At 36.6% G+C, this 20,788-nt stretch overlaps 1 protein-coding gene across 2 annotated transcripts in view; it reads left to right on the plus strand.

Moving 5' to 3' along the window:
- The first annotated feature begins 7,528 nt into the window (after nt 1-7,528).
- STK31 (serine/threonine kinase 31) overlaps nt 7,529-20,788 on the plus strand; it is an 88,147-nt gene continuing 74,887 nt past the window's right edge. For both annotated transcript variants that reach the window (XM_047097157.1, XM_047097158.1), the window contains exons 1-5: nt 7,529-7,578; nt 9,144-9,190; nt 9,279-9,331; nt 14,239-14,337; nt 20,077-20,151. In XM_047097157.1, the coding sequence (XP_046953113.1) occupies nt 7,529-7,578; nt 9,144-9,190; nt 9,279-9,331; nt 14,239-14,337; nt 20,077-20,151 (324 nt within the window). The remainder of the gene's footprint in view (nt 7,579-9,143; nt 9,191-9,278; nt 9,332-14,238; nt 14,338-20,076; nt 20,152-20,788) is intronic.

The following is a 20,788-nucleotide window of genomic DNA, read 5'->3' on the forward strand; positions in this document are numbered from 1 at the left end:
TCACCCATAGCTGTGACCAACTCCATAATATATTGTTATGTTAGCTTTCTCTAACTTCTCCCTTTCTGATCCTTCTCTCTGGTTCCCTCAGATTACTTCTCAAATAAATACCTGTATGTGAGTATTTGTCTTAGGCTTTGCTTTTGGGTGGCTGGTAAACCCAGGCCAAGATGGGTACCAGGAATGGCCTTAAAAAGCAAACCCTCTGGTTTGGATTCTGTGACTGGATCATTCACTGGACTGATGATAACAAAGACCCAATAGCTAGTGGTAAGTGGTGTAGTGATAACTTCTGTCACGTGGATGCGTCATAGTTTCTGAATTGGATTTGGGTAGGGTGTAGGTGGAAGGTGAAGTGTTAGGTTACACAGTAGCTGTGGCATTACAGTGAAATGAGACTAATGGAAATTATAAAGCTGGAGATGTTGGTTAGCTATTGTTAACTGCTTTAACAAGCTTGAAAAAAGAAAATGGCATAGGTTCATGTTAGCTATTTAAGTCAAGGGATGCTGTGAAAGCCAGAGTGCTGCCTCCATAGCACCCTTTAAGGAAAAATCTCATCTGCAGACGCTGGCAATCTGTGCTGATGATCCAGCCCAAATAGTAAAGGTGGCAAGGCCACAAAGGAAACTGAATGCACAGCCTCAATCGTCTCCTCCAGCAAAGTCAGTATGCTGACAAGAAAAGATTAGAACCTTGGATCATAGAATGGGAATATTTGTGTTGGTGAGCCTGAGAAACTTGAACTCTGATGTTCCCTTGGTTCTCTGAGCCACAGAAGCAGACTCTTCTCCTCCACTTTGCTGATGGAGATCAGTGTACACTTGTTTGGAGATCCTGCATAGAATTTATCGGGGGCACTTGCATTGTAAGATGATACTTGCCCTCTTCAAGACCCACCCCTGCTACCTCTCCTTACTCCAAACTGATAACTAGGATCAGGTCTCAGCATACCCTAAGTGGGGAAATACAGTCCTTCCTATAGGAGGATAAGTTACAACTGAATGAACTGCAGGTTCTTCTTAAAATGTATTAGCAGGAACCTGGGAAATATGCCTGGGAGTAGGTCTCGAAGGTGTTGGAGGGGGATGGAATATATGGCTTGATAGGAGAGAGTAACATGGTAGCACTTAAACTCCTAACTTGGGTTTTAATGCCTTAGATATCTGGAGTTGGTCCTAACACTGCTAGGGTGGCATCTGGAAGATATGGTGGAAATGCTAGAATTTATCTGGCATGGTATTGAGGAAGGGGTCACAAAACTCAACGAAGTCACAATGTTAGAATGGATGTGTTGTTTGAAACTTCAGAAGCTACCACTTGAGCGTTTTCCCTGTGAAGGCTCAGATGACACTCACAATTAAGGCAATAAAAAATGTAATGGTGAAGAGTATACTGGCAATTTTGAGAAGATTGGCTGTGGCTGACATCTACAGGCTAGAATTGATGGTAGAAGATGCTGCCATGATCTTGGGCTCCTTGAAATCAATGTAGATGATGGGATGCAGTTGAAGGCCAGGTTGTGGAACTGAACTGTCAGATGCCCAGTGGACATAATTAATGGATACCAAGGCATGGATTTGTGAAGGAGTTTAAAATCGTGGTGTTCCAAGGGGCAAGATAGAAGGACAGCTGATTAGGTTGTTACTTGATTTGTAAATCCACTTGTGTAACTACTGGATTCTTCACCTAGTTTTCAGACTTCAGGTAGGTCAGATCTAGAGCCCACTCATAGAAGGGAGAGCCCAGATTCCCTTGAGGAGGGGTCCTCCAGTATATATGATAAACATCATGTATATACTTGCCCCAGAGGGGCACCCATTAGTGTAACTATGCAGTGGAGAAAGAGGAATACTCAGATTTTTCAACCAAGGACTTTTGGGTACAGCATCTGAGCTCATATGGATCCCAAAGAACCCAAAACACCATTGTGGTCCTCTGGTTGTATGCAACCCAGTGATAAATGGAGTCCTAACCAAAGTCTGTCCCAGTGAGTATAATGTATCTGGCCCTACTTTTTGTTTATTTCTAAAGTACCTAAATATATATAATTGGGACAGATATACTCTACTTAGAAGCTGATAGAGTCCTTGAGCCTACATTGATAACACTTGCTTCATGCCCCAGATACTGTTCAGATGCTGTAGGTTTGGGTCAGAGTTAATGACCCAGGGGCCTCCCTTGACCAAAGCATTATATAGGCACAAAGTCAGTAAGGATATAGAAGACTTGAACAACTATTAACCAACTTTATGTAATTGACATTTACAGAACACTCAACCCACATTTTTTTTTAATGCATATGAAACATTTACTAAGATTGACCACACTCTAGGTCACAAAACAAGTCTCAATACTTTTAAGATAATTCAGGTCATGATGTCTTCTGATCATAATGGAATTAAATTAGAAATCAGTAACAAATATATCTGGGAAATCTCCAAAAATTTCTAAGTTATATAATATCTAAATAATCCATGGGTAGAGAAAAAAAGTAAAAAAAGGAATCAAAGTACTTTTAACTGAATGAAAATGAAAACTATTTGTGGGATTTAGCTAAAACAGTATTTAGAGGAAAATTTATAGCATCAAATGCCTATATCAGAAAAGAAGAAAGATTTCAAATCAGTTTCAACTTAAGGAACTGGAGAAAGAAGAGAAAATGAAAACTAAAATAAAAAGGAAATAATAAAGACCAAAGCAGAAATATAAAACAGAATGCAATAGAGAAAATGAATAAAACAAAACAGTTTGAGAAGACCAATAAAATTGATAAACCTCGGGGCGCCTGGGTGGCGCAGTTGGTTAAGCGTCCGACTTCAGCCAGGTCACGATCTCGCCGTCCGAGAGTTCGAGCCCCGCGTCAGGCTCTGGGCTGATGGCTCAGAGACTGGAGCCTGTTTCCCATTCTGTGTCTCCCTCTCTCTCTGCCCCTCCCCCATTCATGCTCTGTCTCTCTCTGTCCCAAAAATAAATAAACGTTGAAAAAAAAATTAAAAAAAAAATTGATAAACCTCTATAACCAGACTGATCAGCAAAGGCTAGAAAGAAAGAGAACACACAAATCACCAATATTAGGAATGAGAGTTATGACATCACTATATGTTCTATTAGAAGGATAATAAGGGAATGTGATAAACAACTTTATGCCAATGAATTTGACAACTTAGACTGAAATAGATAAATTCCTTGAAATACAAAAACTGAAGCTCATTCAATAATAAATAGATAACCTGTTTAGCCCTTTATTGTATGCTGTTAGCTCATATATCAATTAAAGAACTGATTTATACTTAAAAATCTTCCCACAAAGAAAATTCCAGGCCCAGATGGCTGTACTGTGAATTTTACCAAACATTTAAGGAGCAAAGATGACTAATTCTATATAGCCTTTTCCAGCAAATTAAAGTTGGGAATTCTTTACAATTTAATCTATATGGCCAGCATTACTCCGATATGAAAACCAGACAAAGACATCACAAGAAAAGAAAGTTTCAGACTAATTCCTCTCAAACATAAATACCAAAATTCTTAACAATTTTGGCAAATCTAAGAATATGTAAAATGGATAATATTTCATGACTGGGTGTTTTCCAAGGAATGGAAGGTTGGCTTAACATGAAAATTAATATAATTCATCATATTAACAAACTAAAAAAGAACCACATGACCATCTTAATAGATGTAGGAGTACTTGACAAAATTCAACACACATTCAAGACAAAAACTCTCAGCAAACTAAGAATTAAGGTAATTTCTTCAATCTGATAATGGGTATTTACTAAAAAGCCACTGCTAACATCATAGTTAATGCTGAAAGGCAAACGCTTTCCTCCTCAGATGAGGAACATGGCAAGGATGGCTGCTCTTGGCACTTGCATTCAACATACTGGAGGTTCTAGCCATTGCTATAAGGAAAGATAAAAGAAAAGATACCCAGATTGGAAAGGAAAAAGTAAAAGTCTTCATTTGCATGTGACTTATATGCAGATAATTCTATTAAATATACTAAAAAAAACTCACCGGAAATAAGTGAATTTAGCAAGGATGCAGAAAATAAGATCAATATACAAAAATTATATTTCTATATACTATCAACAAAACAACTAGAAATTGGAGTCAAGAAAATAATAACATTTACAATAGCATAAAGAATTCTTAGGGATAAATTAGACAAAGATGTACAAAACCTTTTGTACATTGAAAAATTTGTTCATTGAAAAAACATTGAAAAATACAAAACATTGCTCAGAGAAATAAAGTAATATATAAAAAATGGGGATATATACACAGTGTTCATAGATCAGAAGACTCAATATTGTTAAGATGTCAATTCTCAGTGTATAGATTAAATGTAATTCCAATAAAAATCTCAGCAGACTTTGTGTATGTGTTGTGTGTGTAGACATTGACAAGTTAATTCTAAAATTCACACAGAACTGCAATGCTAAAACAATTTTGAAAGAGAACAATATTGGAAAGCTTATAGTACCTGCCTTATAATAAGTATCTGTCTATAATAAGTCTTAAAGACTTATTATAAAACTACAATAATCAAGATGGTGTGTTTTTAGACTAAAGCAAATATATTAGTGTAACAGAATAGAGAATTCAGAAATAGTCCTACACATATATGATCAATTGATTTTTTTTAAATGTTTATTTATTTTTGAGATAGAGAGTGAGCAGGGCGGGGGGACGAGGGGGAGAGAATGCGCATGAAAGAGAATCCCAAACAGGCTCCACGCCATTAGCCCAGAGCCCAATGAGGGGCTTAAAACCATAAACCGTGAAATTGTGACCTGAGCCAAAACCAAAGTCAGACAACTGACTGAGCCAGCCAGGGACCCCTGGTCAGTTGATTGTTGACAGTGATGTTAAGGCACTTCAATGGAAAAAATAATAGCATTTTCAACAAATGGTGGTGGAAAAACTGGACATCCAAATGCAAAAGTATAAACTTTGATTCATGCTTTGCATCTTATACAAAAATGAACTCAAAAAGAATTATAGATCTAAACAAAGCCTAAACATGTAAAATTTCTAGTAGAAAATATAGGAAGCTTTTGTGAACTGGGTTAGCCACTGATTTCTTAGATACAACACAAAAGCATGATCCATAAAAGACAAAACTTATAAATTGGACTTCATCAAAATCAAGAACTTCTGCTGTTTGAAATACTCTTTTTAGAGAATGAAAAAATAAGCCACAAACTGCGAGAAAATATTTGCAAATCTGAAGGAGTTATATCTGCAGTATGTAACAAACTGCAAAGCTCAGTAAGGAAAGAATTCAGTTAAAAAATGGAACAAGTCTGAACAGACACTTTACCTAAGAAGTTGTATGGTTGGGAAATAAACATGAAAAGATGCTCAACATGTTTAGTCAATAGAGAAATGGAAATTAAAACTACAAGGAGATGCTATTGTACATAAATGTCTAAACTTAAAAACATGGACCATATATAGTCGGTTAAACACCCTCTTTTTTTTTTTTTTTGCAACTTACTCTTGATTTTGGCTCAGGTCATGATCTCATCCTTTGTGAGTTTGAGCCCTGACTGGGGCTCTGCCTTGCTGGTGTGGACCCTGCTTGGGATTCTCTCTTTCCCTCTCTCTCTCTGCCCCTCCCCTGCTTTCTCCCCCCCTCTCAAAATAAGTAAGTAAACTTAAAAAAATAAAAATAAAAATACAGAAAAAGAAAAATAAATCTATATATGGGGCACGTGAGTGGCTCAGTCGGTCGTGTGTCCAACTTCAGCTCAGGTCATGATTTCATGGTTCATGAGTTCGAGCCCTGAGTCAGGCTCTGTGCTGACAGCTCAGAGCCTGGGGCCTGCTTCAGATTCTGTGTCTCACTCTTTCTCTGCCCCTCCTCCATGCTCTCTCTCTCTCTTTCAAAAATAAACATTAAAAATAACAACAACAACACAGACCATATAAGATGATGATGAGGATACAGGGCAACTAGAACTCTTAAACACTGGTGTGGGAATATAAAATAGTAAAACTATTTTGTGAAAATAGTCTAGGAGTTTCTTAAAAATTTAAACACATGCAGTAATATGACCCAAACATTTTACTCCTAGGTATTAACCTGGGAGAAATGAAGGCATAGGCCCATACAAAAACTTGCACATGAATGTTCATAGCAGCTTTATTTGAAACAATCCCAAACTGGAAACAATCTAAATATTAAAAGGTAGATAAATTGTGTTATATTCATGTAATGGAATAGTACTCAGCAATAATGGGCAATAAACTGTTTATACACATGACAAAATGGATGAATCTGAAAATAATTATGCTGAGTGAAAGAAACCAGACAGAATATACATAGTGCATGATTTCATTAACATCAAATTCCAGAAAATGCAAACTAATGTATGGTGACAGAAAGCAGAACCTGTCACTTTGAGTGTGTGTGTGGGGGAAGCCAAGTATTTTTCTGGGGCATGAGGATACTTTTGAAGGTGGTGAAGGAAATGTTTGTTACCTTGATTGTGAGGATGATTTCAACAGTTGTATACATATGTTCACCTATAAAATTGCATACTTTTAATAACTGCAGTTTACTGGATGTTAATCATACCTCAGTAAAGCTGTTAAAAATTAACAGGGATGGGGTGTTTGGGTGGTTCAGTGGATTAAGCCTCCAACTCTTGATTTTGGCTCAGGTCATGATCTCACAGTTTGTGAGATCAAGCCCAGAGATGGGCTCCATTCTGAGAGGAAGAGAGAGGAAGAGAGAGGGAGAGAGGGAGAGAGAGAGAGAGAGAGAGAGGGAGAGAGAGAATGAGAATGAGAACGTTAAATGAGCTCATGCTAAATTCACGTGACAGCCGAAATCAAGAGACCAGGGCTCAACCCAGCTCAACCCACTGAGCCACCTAGGCGCCCAACAGAGGTAACTTTCAACTGTTGTGCAAAGTTTGCCACAAATAGGTGCATATAACAGCTAAGCTCTACTAATTTTTGTTCCTTACTGTTCTGAAAAAAGGCTGCAACAAGAGAAAGATCTGATGCCAAGGTTTGGCTGGGAAGTGCTTGTAAAGCTACTGATTTAAAAGTCACATTTCATTTACTTATTTTCCAACTTGTATAACAAATGTTGGGATTCTTCTATTTCGGTTGTTTTAAAATTTAAATCAATATGAGCAAATTAGTAGACTGTGGAATCCAAACCACTCTCTTCCGTCATTATTTGAAGCCTTGTAAAATTAACCTCCCACCTGCCATCGCGCGTGGAGCCCGGAAGCTCAGGAATCCCCGCACTTGCAGCCTCTGTGCGCAGCTTTCCCCGTGCGTGGCCCCGCCCAGCACGCCGTGCCCCAGGCCCCAGGCTTTGGCGGCCACGTGAACCAAGCAGCGGCTCCCGAAAAGCCACGGTGATGGCGCAGCAATGTGGGCGCAAGCGCAGTGCGGGGCCTGAGCGACCTAGGCACGCGTGGTAAGTCTCTCTGCACGTGCGCGACGGCGGGCTGACGGCAAGCCGCGGTCGCGGGCGGTGGAGGGCCGAGGGCCCAGCATGTGGGGTCAGGGGCACTTTTCTGGAGCTTCTGTGGTGGAAAGTGTGAGGTCAGTGGTAGTCTTTTTGGTAGGTGCGGTTGTAGCCGCCGCAAGGACCGTCTTTTCACCTCTGCTTGCCTTTTAGGTCTCCCAAGTATGGGGTAAGGCCCATTTCCTGGCCTTCCTTCGCCTTGGAGCCGTCCACCTATTTCTGAGGGTGCCGGGCACCCCCGGTTTTGAGTGAAGGGCTGCGAGGCGAAACCTGTTTACAAATAACTTGGGCCTACGTAGTCTCGGTGGAGATGGGGTCTTGCAGGCCTGTTGTGTGGTGGAGTTCTCTTTTCCCGCAAATTCTGTGCCATTTAAACTTCAAAATCCCTCAAAAAATAGGTGTCAGGGGGCAACCAGGACTCACTTATTCCGAATTTTGCCACGAATTGGAGATTTGGAAGTGCCATCTGGTAATCCACTTTTGCTGGAAGCGGGTACAGCGTCGGTTTCTTCATAATCATCGCGGGAAAGTCTTTTTGACCCCTTTTAAAATCAGATTGTATGATGAACCATACAGCTTCTCGGCATTTCCAGATATTTTCAGTTTTACTAAATCTAAGCCAATGGCTTACAGAGAAATACAGTCTCTCTAAACATTTCATCTTGGTTTTACGACTTTTTGCTCAATTAAATAAAAAAAAATTTTTGACCAGTAGTGGAGGTAGGATACGTATTTTGAACACCTTTTCATGCAGCTTAATGTATGTGAAAAAACTATGTAAGGTGTAACAAAAACCAGAAGAATAAAAGTTTAAAATTTTTGACTTTTTTTTTTTTTTTAACCTGGGACAATTTTTCTGTTAAGTACTTGAGGGAGCATTTGAAACTCTGGTGTAACACAGTTCTTCGGTAACTTTTAAAGCTCTTAAAAAGTCTGTTTTCTGTTTCCTTCCAAGAAGGAAGGAAACATTTATGTCAAGGGCATTTGTAACATTTATGTAAAGGGCAGTATTCTAGTATATTAATGATAAAGTTATAAACGAGTAGACATTTATTTTGAAATATTTTGGAGTTAGAAAGTATAATACTGTGTAATGAAAATTAGTTTTGAAGTAATAGGCAAAATTTGATTTGATTTTGCAGTCTTTAATTGAAATATCTCTTCAAAAATAGAAATCACTGTACCTTTTAAATAAAATTGATTACCAGTCTGAAGCGTTTGGTCTCTATATATTTGTAGTGTTTCTTTTTGTTTGAATTGTAGAAGTCCTGCTCTCCTTTTGGGAGGGCATCAATTTTTTTGAAATAATATGCATATTGTTCTGAAGTATTGATTTATGTAACTGACTAGAATATGTCTAGATATCTACTTCAGTGTAAATTTGTAAAATCTTGGCTAAAAGAGATAATTTCAAAAGATAGAGATTGTATATGATGAAATTGCAGAGTACAGTATACTCAAGACAAGAATTATTGGAGAAAATCTCTCAGGTCATGTTTGATATAGAGGTTGAATTTTGATAACTTTATTTAGGAACAAAACATACTTGCAGGAATTTGAACATTATATAGTTTAGGCTTTCTTGATTCACTGTGAATGGACAGATTATTAGAACTTAATTTAAGGTATTGAATTGTTTTAGTTTTTCAGGAATTGCCCAGATGGATGAAGATACACATTACAATAAAGGTACTGACACTAAAAATTATTTTTGGATGTAAGAGCTAGATAATCTTGATTAGTTTCTAATTTTCTTTGCATTTTGATTTGGTTTTAGTTGAAGATGTGGTTGGAAGTCATGTGGAAGATGCAGTAACATTTTGGGCCCAGGTAAATAGCCTGGTTGATTTCTTTCCCCATCCCTTTCCTCCACCAACCCAGGTCCTGCTCAACAGAAACAAAAACAAAAACCCCAGAATATAGATATCCTTGTCATTCTCAGTGCCTAATTATTGAACATTTAACACAAGCCATTTTTGGAAGCGCACTGGTTACAGCTGGGACTTACTACCTGAGTTATGAGTAGTATGCTTATAATGCACTGAGTTAAAAAAGAAAGAAAGCAGCAAGATTATAGTTGTGGTTTCAGAATTACACTCAATTTAACACCAACAATCTAGGCTGCATAAATTACTGAATGCGCTAAGAAACTTATATTTGTGAAGTTATAGCCCCATCTAGGGGTCTTTTATAAGATTGTTTCTTGAAAGATATTACCTTTTTAATGTAATTTTTTTTAATACTTTAACTTTGAATTTGACATATAATCTCTTTTTCATCATGAAGTTGGAAGCACTAGTGGAACATTTATAGTTTTCTACAGACTTCAAGTCAGATAAGTTTCCTTAGGTTTAAATATAAAGCAAAGTACCAAAGTGCTTGTGTTCTAGAATTTAAAAAGGTGAATTCCTCTAATTACACAATTACTCACTAGTTTTTAATTTTGTGAACTACACATAATATGGGAGGGAAAGGTATGGCATTTTTCTGTAAGAACTGCAGTATGAGAACTCTTTTGTGGTGGTGGAGCGAATTGGCAATATGGGAAATAGAATTTACGAGAAGAAAAGTTGTAGAAGAATTCGATTAACCACTGTTCTTATATCTATATAGAAAACATTGTGGAAGGGTGATATTCCTAGAAAACTTGTGGTAAATTTGTATTTCTGCTTATGCAGATATTTTCTGCTTATGCAAATATATTCTACCCAAATGTTTTATGCATGTTGTCTCTGTATTAATAGCAACTGTGTCACTCAACAATGTCCCAGATTAGATGATAGATATGTTTAAGCTCATAGCTTAAATAAGATTTTCTAGACCAGCACTGTCCAGTAGAAATGTGTGAGCCACATAAGTAATTTAAAATTTAGCAGACTCATGAAAACCTAAAAAGAAAGGGTGAAATAAATTTTAATATACTCAATATATCCAAAATATTTCAAAATGCAGTTAACACAGATATATTTACAAGTATTTTATTTTCCTTTTCATATTAAGTTTTGAAATCTGATGTGTATTTTAGATTTACAGTATACTCTATCTCAAATCAGACTAGCTACATTTCAGGAGGGTATTGCTTATTGATCAGTGCAGCTGTAGACTTTGATTTCAACTGACCTTTTTGTGAAGCTGTTGATTGAATTTGGAGTTATTATTTTTTAATTTTTAAAATTTATTTATTTATTTTGAGAGAGAGAACCAACAAGGGGGGGCAGAGAGAGAGGGAGACAGAGGATCCGAAGCAGGCTCCACGCTGACAATGGAGAGCCTGATGCGGAGCTTGAACCCACGAACTGTGAGATCATGACCTGAGCCGAAGTTGAATGCTTAACCGATTGAGCCAACCAGGCATCCGAATTTGGAGTTATTATTTAAACCAGGAGTCAGCAAACTATTCCTGTAAAAGATTAGATTGTAAATATTTTAGGGATAGTGGGCCGTATAGTCTATAGTAACTATTCAACGCTGTCAGCTCTGCTGTTGTAGTGCAAAGGCTTATGAAGACAGTACATAGATGTGGCTGTGATCCATTAAAACTTTATTTACCAAAGCAAGTGGTGGAGGCCAAAATTTGCCAACCTCTGATATCAACCATGAAGTGGAGGCCTTGTAGAAATTTAAACATTTTAAGAAGTTATGAAACATGTCATAAATGTATGAAAAGATTAAGAGTTAAAGCTACTAATGGCATTCATATGAATTGAATGATTATTTCAAGAAGCAAGTTATAAAATTTGACTGGAGTTGGAATGGGATATAAATAAAGAATAAATATTCACAAATATGTGGAGGCTGATCAAGATGAAGTTCTTCTCACCTATACTCTCTGTTTTTCTGACTCCATGGATTTCTGCCATATAGGCCACTTATATGAGAATTTTTGGTAGGCCAAGTGGAATGAGTAGCAGCTGAAGGAATCATAAGTGGCCTTCACCTTTTTTTGAAAGAAAGATATTTCCTTATTTTAGTCATATAGCTACAAAATATTTTGTTGATATATTAAGAACATATATGTACATTTAATTATTTATTTTGAAATAACTTTAGATTTATGTGAAGGTCATAAAATTAGTACAGTCTTTCTTTATACCCTTCATGTAGCTTCCAGTACTGCTAACATTTTACATAACCATAATACAGTTAAACAAAGCCAGATAATTAGCTGCAGCCTGTATTCAACTTTCAACAGTTTTTTCATTGTCTTTTTTCCATTTTTTTTAAATTAAAAAAATGTTTATTTATTTATTTTTTTAATTTTTTTTAACGTTTATTTATTTTTGGGACAGAGAGAGACAGAGCATGAACGGGGGAGGGGCAGAGAGAGGGGGAGACAAAGAATTGGAAGCAGGCTCCAGGCTCTGAGCCATCAGCCCAGAGCATGACGCAAAAATGTTTATTTATTTTTGAGACAGTGTGAGCGCATGCATGCGTGAGTGGGAGAGGGGCAGAGAGAGAGAGGAAGAGAGAGAATCCCAAGCAGGCTCTGCACTGTGGGCAAGGAGCTTGACTCAGGGCTGGATCTCACGAACCTTGTGAGATCATGACCTGAGCCAAAATCAAGAATCGGATGTCTAACCAATTGAGCTACCCAGGTGCTCCCATCTTTTTTTCTAGTCTGGGATCCCTCATTGTATTTAGTTGTCATGTTTTTTTAGTTTCTTCTAACTTTGTTCTTTTATTTATCCTTGTCTTTACTGATTTTGACATTTTTGATGAGTACTGGTCACTTATAGACTATTTCTCACTTTAAAGTTTTGATGAGTACTGGTCACTTATTTTATACAACATCTCTCAGTTTAGGTTTGTTTGATGGTTTTTCATAAATAGATTGGCTGTAATACTACAGAAATGATACTTTGTCCTTTATAGTGCATTATCTTGGGGATTCATGATATTGATAAATCATTATTGATAATGTTAACCTTTATCCACTTGGTTAAGGTGCTATCTGCTGGGTTTCTTCACTTTAAGGTTACTGTTTTTCCTTTTGTAATTAATAAGTGTTTTAGGGGTGCCTGGGTGGCTCAGTCAGTTAAACGTCCAGCTTTGGCTCAGATCATGATCTTATGGTTTATGAGTTTGAGCACTGTATTGGGCTCTGCACTGACAGTGTGGAGCCTGCTTGAGATTCTCTCTCCCCACCACCCCCCCCCCGCTCTGCCCCTCCCCCACTTGTGCCCTCCTCCCTCTCCCTCCCTCCCTCTCTCTCTCTCCCCCCGCCCCGAAAATAAATAAATAAATAAATAAATAAATAAATAAATAAATGTTTTAGAGGGAGATACATTAAGATTGTCTAGTTGTGTTTCTCTTCAACTTTTCACCCACAAATTTTATTATTTATTACTGTAGTCATTGTCTAATGATGATTTTTTAAATTTTTTGTATGCTTTCTGCATGTATTAATTGGAATTCTTCTGTGAGGAAGCGCTGTATCTTCTCCAATCATTTATTTACTCAGTTATTTAGGTTACTATGGACTCATGGGTATTTATTCCATGGGCTATAATACAGCACTGTCACTACTTACTTTGTTGTTTACATTGTTGCAGCTTTGGGCATCAGGAGATTATTCACATAGGCTGTTGTGCCTTTTAAAACATATCCCCATTTCTTTTTTGAGCATTTCTTTACTTTCTGGCATGACCAAAAATTCCAGTATCATCTTTTTTTCCCTATCTTCATCTTGGAATCCACCACTCTCCAGAACCCTGGTTCCTTTTATTGGAGAATGGTGTTTAGATATCAAGATCTGGGCACTAGGTGTGCTTTTTGCTGATGGTGTCATTGGTTTTAGGCCCTGTCAGCAGACAGAGCTGGAAAAAATATGTGTATAAAAACGTACACATGTACATATCTATATTTTTGTATCTTTCATATATGCATGTATATGCACACAAATGTGTATATATACACATACATACTATGAGTTCATATGAATATCTTCCAATTCTAATCTGACGGTGCAGGTTCATTTTAGCCTTCTTTCTTTTTTTTTGTAACTTCTTTCCTGCTCTCATTGTCTGTGGTATATTTACTTATTTGTTCGATCCTAGTATACACTTCAAAATTGTTAGCCCATACCCATGACAAATGAATTTACTAACTAGATTGCAGTATTTGTGTATAGAGGATTATATACATTTAACTTTTTTTTTACATCTGTTTTATCCAACAACAAATATATGAGAAGACTCATCATTTGACCAAAATATGCTACCCATTTTGAGCCATTAGATGTATAGTAAAATCCAGACACAATTGTTTATATTACATTTTAGGATTTAATAGTTTTTGCTTTCTTAGTTTGAATTCCAAGTAATTTGAACTCACTGCAAAGTAAAGATTTTCTAAAGCGTAGTACCACTTCTTAATAAAGAACTCATTTGAATTATGAAAAAATGTTACTGTAAGAATTTGATTTAATCTCTAATGCTCCAGAATCTTTTTTTAATGTTTATTATGTTTTGAGAGAGTGCATGAGTGAGGGAGGGGCAGAGAGAGAGGGAGCGAGAATTCCAAGCAGCATCTGTGCTGTTAGCGTGGGGCTTGATGTCCTGAACCGAGAGATCATGCCCTGAGCCGAAATCAAGAGTCCCAACGCTTAGCCAACTGAGCGATGTAGATGCACCTTGAATGCTCCAAAATCTTTTAAGTAATGCTTAGTAGAACTCTCAGTTGTATAGCACTGTCAAATAATTTATTGAATTTTACACTATAGCTATTCTTCCTTCTAGAGTATCAGTAGAAATAAGGATATTATGAAGATTGGTTGCTCACTGTCTGAAGTTTGTCCCCATGCCAATTCAGTTTTTGGGAATCTTGATCCAAAGAAGGTGAGCCATATTCTCGGGTATAATTATTCCCTCTCTCCTGATGGCTTTCTTATGTCTTAGATTTTATAATTTTTGGAAGTTTTGATGTATTTGAAAAAGAGAGGCAAATTTTTAGAAGTGATATAAACTATAGTCATAATAAATTTATTCTTTCAAAAATACTATGGACTGTGTGCTCTTACGGTGGTAAGCATTGAGTATACAATGGTGAACAAAACACAATCCTTGTCTTCGACACTGATTGACAAAAAAAATCTTTAAAATTTATCTTTATGGAGAAAATTTTGATGATTTTTTTTCTTTTTTTTAAAAATTGAGGTATAATTTACATACAGTAATGCATACAAGTCATAGCTGTACAGCTTAAAGAATTTTTATGCAGATCAAGATATAGTAATCACTCAGATCAAGATATGGTTTCCTCTTCCTGGAAAATTCCTGCATACCCTTTCTCAGTCAATTCTTCGTCAGTAGTCCTTCTAACAAGATGTAATTATTCTGATTTCTGTCACTGAAAATTCACTTACCTGTTCTTAAATCATACAGTGTGTACTCTTTTGTGTATGTCTGGCTTCTTTCATTAGCAGAATTTCTGAGATTCTTCCGTATTATTGTGTGTATTGGTGTTGGTAGTTGTTCTTTTTCAAGCTATGCAGTACTTGTATAAATACACCACAGTTGATATGTTTGTTCTCCTTTGATGACCGTTTGGATTGTTTGCAGTTTTTGGCTACTGTGAATTATGCTACTATGAAATACTTACACGGTTTTTTGTTGGATGTATTAACTTTTTTATTTTGACTGCATACCTAGGAGTAGAATTGCTAAATCATGGGGTAGGCATGTTTCACTTTGGTAGGTACTGGCCACAGTTTGGCAAAAGTATTGAACCAATTTTTATTCTTACCAGCAAAGTATGAGGTTCTAGTTCCTCACTGTCCTCATCAATCCTTTGCATTGTCATTCTTTTAAATTTTAGCCATTTGGTGGGTGTAGTGTGGTGTTCTGATTTTATTTTCCTGAGTACAGAGCTTCACCATATTTTCATAGTTGTAGTTTTTCATAGGATTTTTTTTTTCTTTTTTTTTTGAGAGAGAAAGTGCACATAGGGGTGTGGCAGAGGGAGAGAGAGAATGAATCTCAAGCAGGCTCCCATGCCCAGCACAGAGCCTGATGTGGGACTCTATCTTACAGCTGACCCTGAGGTCATGACCTGAACTGAAATCAAGAGTCGGACGCTTAACCAACTGAGCCACCCAGGCGCCCCACTATTTTCATAGTTTTATTAGCCTTTTGAATATCCTCTTGTGAAGTGCCTTTTTACATCTTTTCCCCATTTTCAAGGTTGTCTTAATTGATATGTAGGAAGTTCTATATATATTCATTACATAATTTGGATATGAGTCCTTTGTCTTACATGTGTATTGTTAGTATGTGCTCCTTATCTGTGTCTTCCCTACTCACTGTCTTTATGTCATTTGTAGTCTAATTTATAATTTTTTTTTTTTGGTATATACTTTTTGTTTCCTATCTAAGACCGCTTTACTTAACCCAAGGTCATGATTATATTCTATGTTTCCTCCCAACCCCTCAAGCTTTTATCTTTTGGATTTGGGGCTGTGGTTTACCTCCAGGAAAATTTTGGTTATGATGTGAAGTAGAAGTCAAATTTATTTTTTTTCCCATATGGTTATCCAGTTATGCCAGCATCACTTATCAAAACAGTCATCCTTTCTTTATTGAGTTGTGCTGGAATTTTTGTTTTCAACCAGGTGATTGTAAATGAGTGTTTTTGAAATAATAAATGCTTATATTCTTGGATACATCAATTTCTCTGTCAAAAATTTACCCTTTGGACATTTTTATAAGTACACAAAGAAAGGTGTTTTATGATTAATTGCAGTATTATTTGTAATAGGTAAAATGGAGATTAACTAAATATCTAGTAGTAGTAGTAGTAGTAATAATGGTAGCTGGCATTTATTGAATCTTATCCTTTGTGAAACAGTGTTCTAAGCACTTTACACGTATTAGCTCATTTAGTCCTCATAGCATCCCTATGAAGCAGATGCTGTTATTTTATATGTGTTTTTGAAAATTGAAGCATGGCTATGATAACTTTATGAAAGTCACCCACTAGTTTATAATGGATCAAGTATTCAAACTCAGAGAGCCCACCCCCTTAGATGTTAATCTGATACTGGAATAATTAATGAATTGTGGTAGATCCTTATTTTGGAATACTTAGTTATTTCAGATGCTGATACTATGGTAAAGTAAATGGAAATTTTAAGGAGGCACTTACATTTAAATTAAAATTTAAGGAGGCACTCTAACGTACACCTCAGAGTGAGTGCCTCTTTAAATTTTGGCCATGGGTGCCTTGTTTGCCTCACCCAACTCTAAGCTCTGTTTGTAAATAAGATCTCTTATTTAAGATCTCTATATTTTAATATGGAATTAGGTATATAAAATAGTGGATGTAAAATGAGCACATTTGTGTAAATAAACATATCCTAGCATATATGTAAAATTAGTGTAAGTGTAAAATTATTTTTAGGAGGTGTATGTTGAAGAGTGTTGGTAAGGAAGTCTTACTTTTTTTGATGTGCTTTGATTGTCTTTTAATAATGTGCCTCTATTACTTTTATTTTAAAATAATTACAACCCCAATGGCATATATAAAAATGTGTAAAAAGAAGAGATTAGAAGGAAAGAATGTAGGTTGGAGCTGAACATTAGAATGGTTAACTAGAATTTGTGAACTTCTAGGTTTTTTTTAAGCATCCTTGTAGCCTAGGATTGTGTTTACTAGTGTTATAAATTAAAATATACCCACTTTTCCTCTGTTGAATGCAAAATAAATTACTTGCTTTACAAAATACTCAAACTAGTTTCAGTAATAGATTTCATGTTATAAATGATTACTCAGCCACTCTGGTTACTTATGAATGGATTATACTTTGTAAATTTTCCGAAGTGAATGAGTATCTGCCTCTCATCCTGTAGATGGGTCATGGGCTATAAATAGTGGAGCTGTGAGAGGAGAAGATTGGTACCCGGCACAATGGGAGTGCATGTGTAGTTATGATAGTGTTTGAAAGTTATGAGGGGCGCCTGGGTGGCTCAGTCGGTTGAGCGTCTGACTTCAGCTCGGGTCACGATCTTGCGGTCCGTGAGTTCGAGCCCCGCGTCAGGCTCTGGGCCATCAGCCGAGCAGAGCCTGCTTCCGATTCTGTGTCTCCCTCTCTCTCTGCCCCTCCCCCGTTCATGCTCTGTCTCTCTCTGTCTCAAAAATAAATAAATGTTAAAAAAATTTTTTAAAAAAAAATTAAAAAAAAGAAAGTTATGAAAGTGTTGAAATTTCCTCAAGATAGAGTTGTATTTGTGCTGGTTTTTGTGATTATTCACACTAACAGAGTCAAAAACTTCAGATTCCTCAGCTTTGTTGGGTCCCAGCTCTATTCTTGGATACAAGTATCCCCACCGCTATGTACACTGGGTTGCAGTGATGCTCCATTTATGTCACTTACTTAATATTGAATTTTTAATTATATTAGCATATTATTACAAAGTCTTAACTAAAGGTTAATGTGACCTTTTGCAGAGTTTGAAATTGGATAGGAGCTATTTTTGCTACTAAACCTTTTTGCTTGCTGAAAAATGAAGTAAGATGGTTGGGAGAATGTACCCTGCCATTTGTGCTCTCTGTTGCTCTCCAGTTTTTGAATGTTAGCTGAGGGAACCAGAGTTAAGTGCTAATTTCATACCTATCCTTTGTAATATTTGCTTTGTTAGATATCCATTGTGTTTCTGAATTGATTTGTACTTTGTTGCTTTGGGAAGTTGAGGATTTTTGTATTTCATACTGTATATATCTTTGCTTCAAAATCTGTGAATTTGTCTTACTTCAGAGTGATACACTTAAAATTAATATTTTTTATTTAAATGTTTATTTTTGAGAGAGAGAGAGAGAGAGCGAGCACGTGCATGCCTGAGCAGGGGAGGGGCAGAGAGAGAGGGAGACAGAGGATCTGTCCCACGAAGTGGGCTTTGTGTTGACAGCAGAGAGCCCAATGCAGGGCTTGAACTCACGAACTGCAAAATCATGACCTGAGCCAAAGTCGGATGCTTAACTGACTGAGCCACCCAGGCATCCTTAAAATTAATTTTACACTTCACTTAAGGCAGTGTTCCAACCTTTCATATGCCCTTTTAAGGTATTTTTTCTCTAATGAGTCTCCTCACCTCAAGACATATTAACACCATAGATACACTATTTATCTGTTTATGCTGTCAGATAGGTTTGAACTTTGGAGGGCTACAAACAATTGTAATATTGAAGACACCCCTCTCTTCCAAACCAGTTTTCACTCCCTTGAGAATAGTATTTACCCTGTTGAGAACGTATGATTAAAATGAATGATTTAAAATGGCTGTGTGGCTCAGTCGGTTGAGCATCCCACTCTTGGTTTTTGCTCAGGTCACAATCTCATGGTTCATTGAATGAGGCCCATGTTGGGCTCTGCACTGACAGCATGGAGCCTGTTTGGGATTCTTTCTCTCCCTCTGTCTCTGCCTCTCCCCCGCTCATGTGTGCTCTCTCGCTGTCTTTCTCTTGATTTCAAATAAACTAAAAAAAAAAAGAAAAAAAGAAAGTCATTATCAACCTAGGGTGATTTTGTATCCCCCACCCTCACCCCCAGGTGATAATTTGGCAGTGTCTCGAGACATTTTTGGTTGCCACACCGGAGAGGGTGCTTCTTGGCATTGTAGGTGGAGGCTAAGGAGGATGCTGCTAACTATCCTACAGTGCACAGGACGGGAATGAGCCCCTGCCCCATCTTCCTGCCAAGGAATTATCCTGTTTGAAAATGTCAGTAGTGCTAAGGTTGAAAAATTGACATAAAGTATGTAAAGTTTCCTTTGTTTTTTAAAAATTTTTTTAAATGTCTATTTTTGAGAGTGAGCAAGTGAGAGAGACAGAGTGTGAGTGAGCAAGGGAGGTGCAGAGAGAGAGGGAGACACAGAATAAGAAGCAGGCTTCAGGCTCTGAGCTGGTAGCACAGAGCCTGATGTGGGGCTCAAACTCATGAACGCGAGATCATGACCTGAGCTGAAGTCAGATGCTCAACCGACTGAGCCACCCAGGCGCCCCTCCTTTGTTTTTATATTTAACATAATTAAATTAAAATATAAATTTAAAATAAAATTCAGTATTAAGAATATTATCTAATTTAATTTTATCCATTTAATAACACTAGAGTCCTTACATATAAAGTAAAAAGTATAAGAATCTTTCTTGGCTGGTAGGATGTATGGATGCCACATGGTTGAGATTTATGGTATGTACTTGGCATCTTTATATTTTAAGAACAATTAATTGTACCAGTTATGTCTTCAGACATTAAAATAGCATGATTTTAAGTCTTTGATGCATATGCTTTTTTTTGAATTTTGTTTTTTATGTCTTTTTTTTTTTTTTTTTGAGAAGCAAAATTGAATTATGGACTCTGAAATCAGATTGCCTGACTTTGAATTGTAGCTTATGAGTTTGGGGATATAATGGTGAACAGAAAGCATCTGCCTTTTACAGTATTGTGAGAATAAAATAAGTTATATATAAGGTGCTTATTGCCATTTAGTAAGTGCTTAATAAATGCTAGCCATTCTGATCTACGTGGCATGCTTTGAGTCATTAAAGTGCCAAATAATTTTACTTTCTTTTTCTCTTTATAGATTTATGGTGGATTATTTTCTGAAGATAAATGTTGGTACAGATGCAAAGTACTGAAAATCATCAGTGATGAAAAGGCAGGAGCAAGTGTTTCGGTTTTTTTTTTTGCCCCGAGTGACAATTATTTTGGTTCCAAAATTCTATGCTTATTTAGCCCTTCATTCCTTATATATAGTAGTAATAAGATCTGAAGATCTGGTTCAAATGAACTTATAAATTGATTAAAACATTTTTTTTTTTTTTTTTACCTAGTGAACACAAAGGAGTGAATTGCTTAAAAAAAATCCAGGTTAGATTCAGGAATAGCCTTCTGAATTTAAGTTGTCATATAATCACTGCACATTGTCCTAGGATAGATTACATAATTTGTGAATGATTTTTGCTGACCAGTGGGCTCTTTGTGTCTCGGTTCTTAATCGTCATGTTTGGTTCTTGCTAAGTAACTTTAAAAGTTCATTCTATTAAGATTGAGTAGGAAAAGAACATTTGATCTACCCAAAAGAAGTTCTCTTTATCTTTTGCTTAGTTGATTTGCATATTGTTAATGAAGATTGGCTTACTGCTTTTTCATGCTTTGGTTAAATGTGATGAATTTTCTTTGTGTTTAGCTATTTGATTTTTTTAAACTGAACTTGAGGGAGATTTTAAGGGGATTTGTGGAGATGAGATTCTGAATGGCTGTTTGATGGCAGTTACACATTACAGGCTGTGTAA

Source organism: Lynx rufus, unplaced genomic scaffold (assembly GCF_022079265.1).
Source record: "Lynx rufus isolate CCGP_SWC_20201006 ecotype Redwood Valley unplaced genomic scaffold, mLynRuf1.p SCAF_4, whole genome shotgun sequence".
NCBI lineage: Eukaryota > Metazoa > Chordata > Mammalia > Carnivora > Felidae > Lynx > Lynx rufus.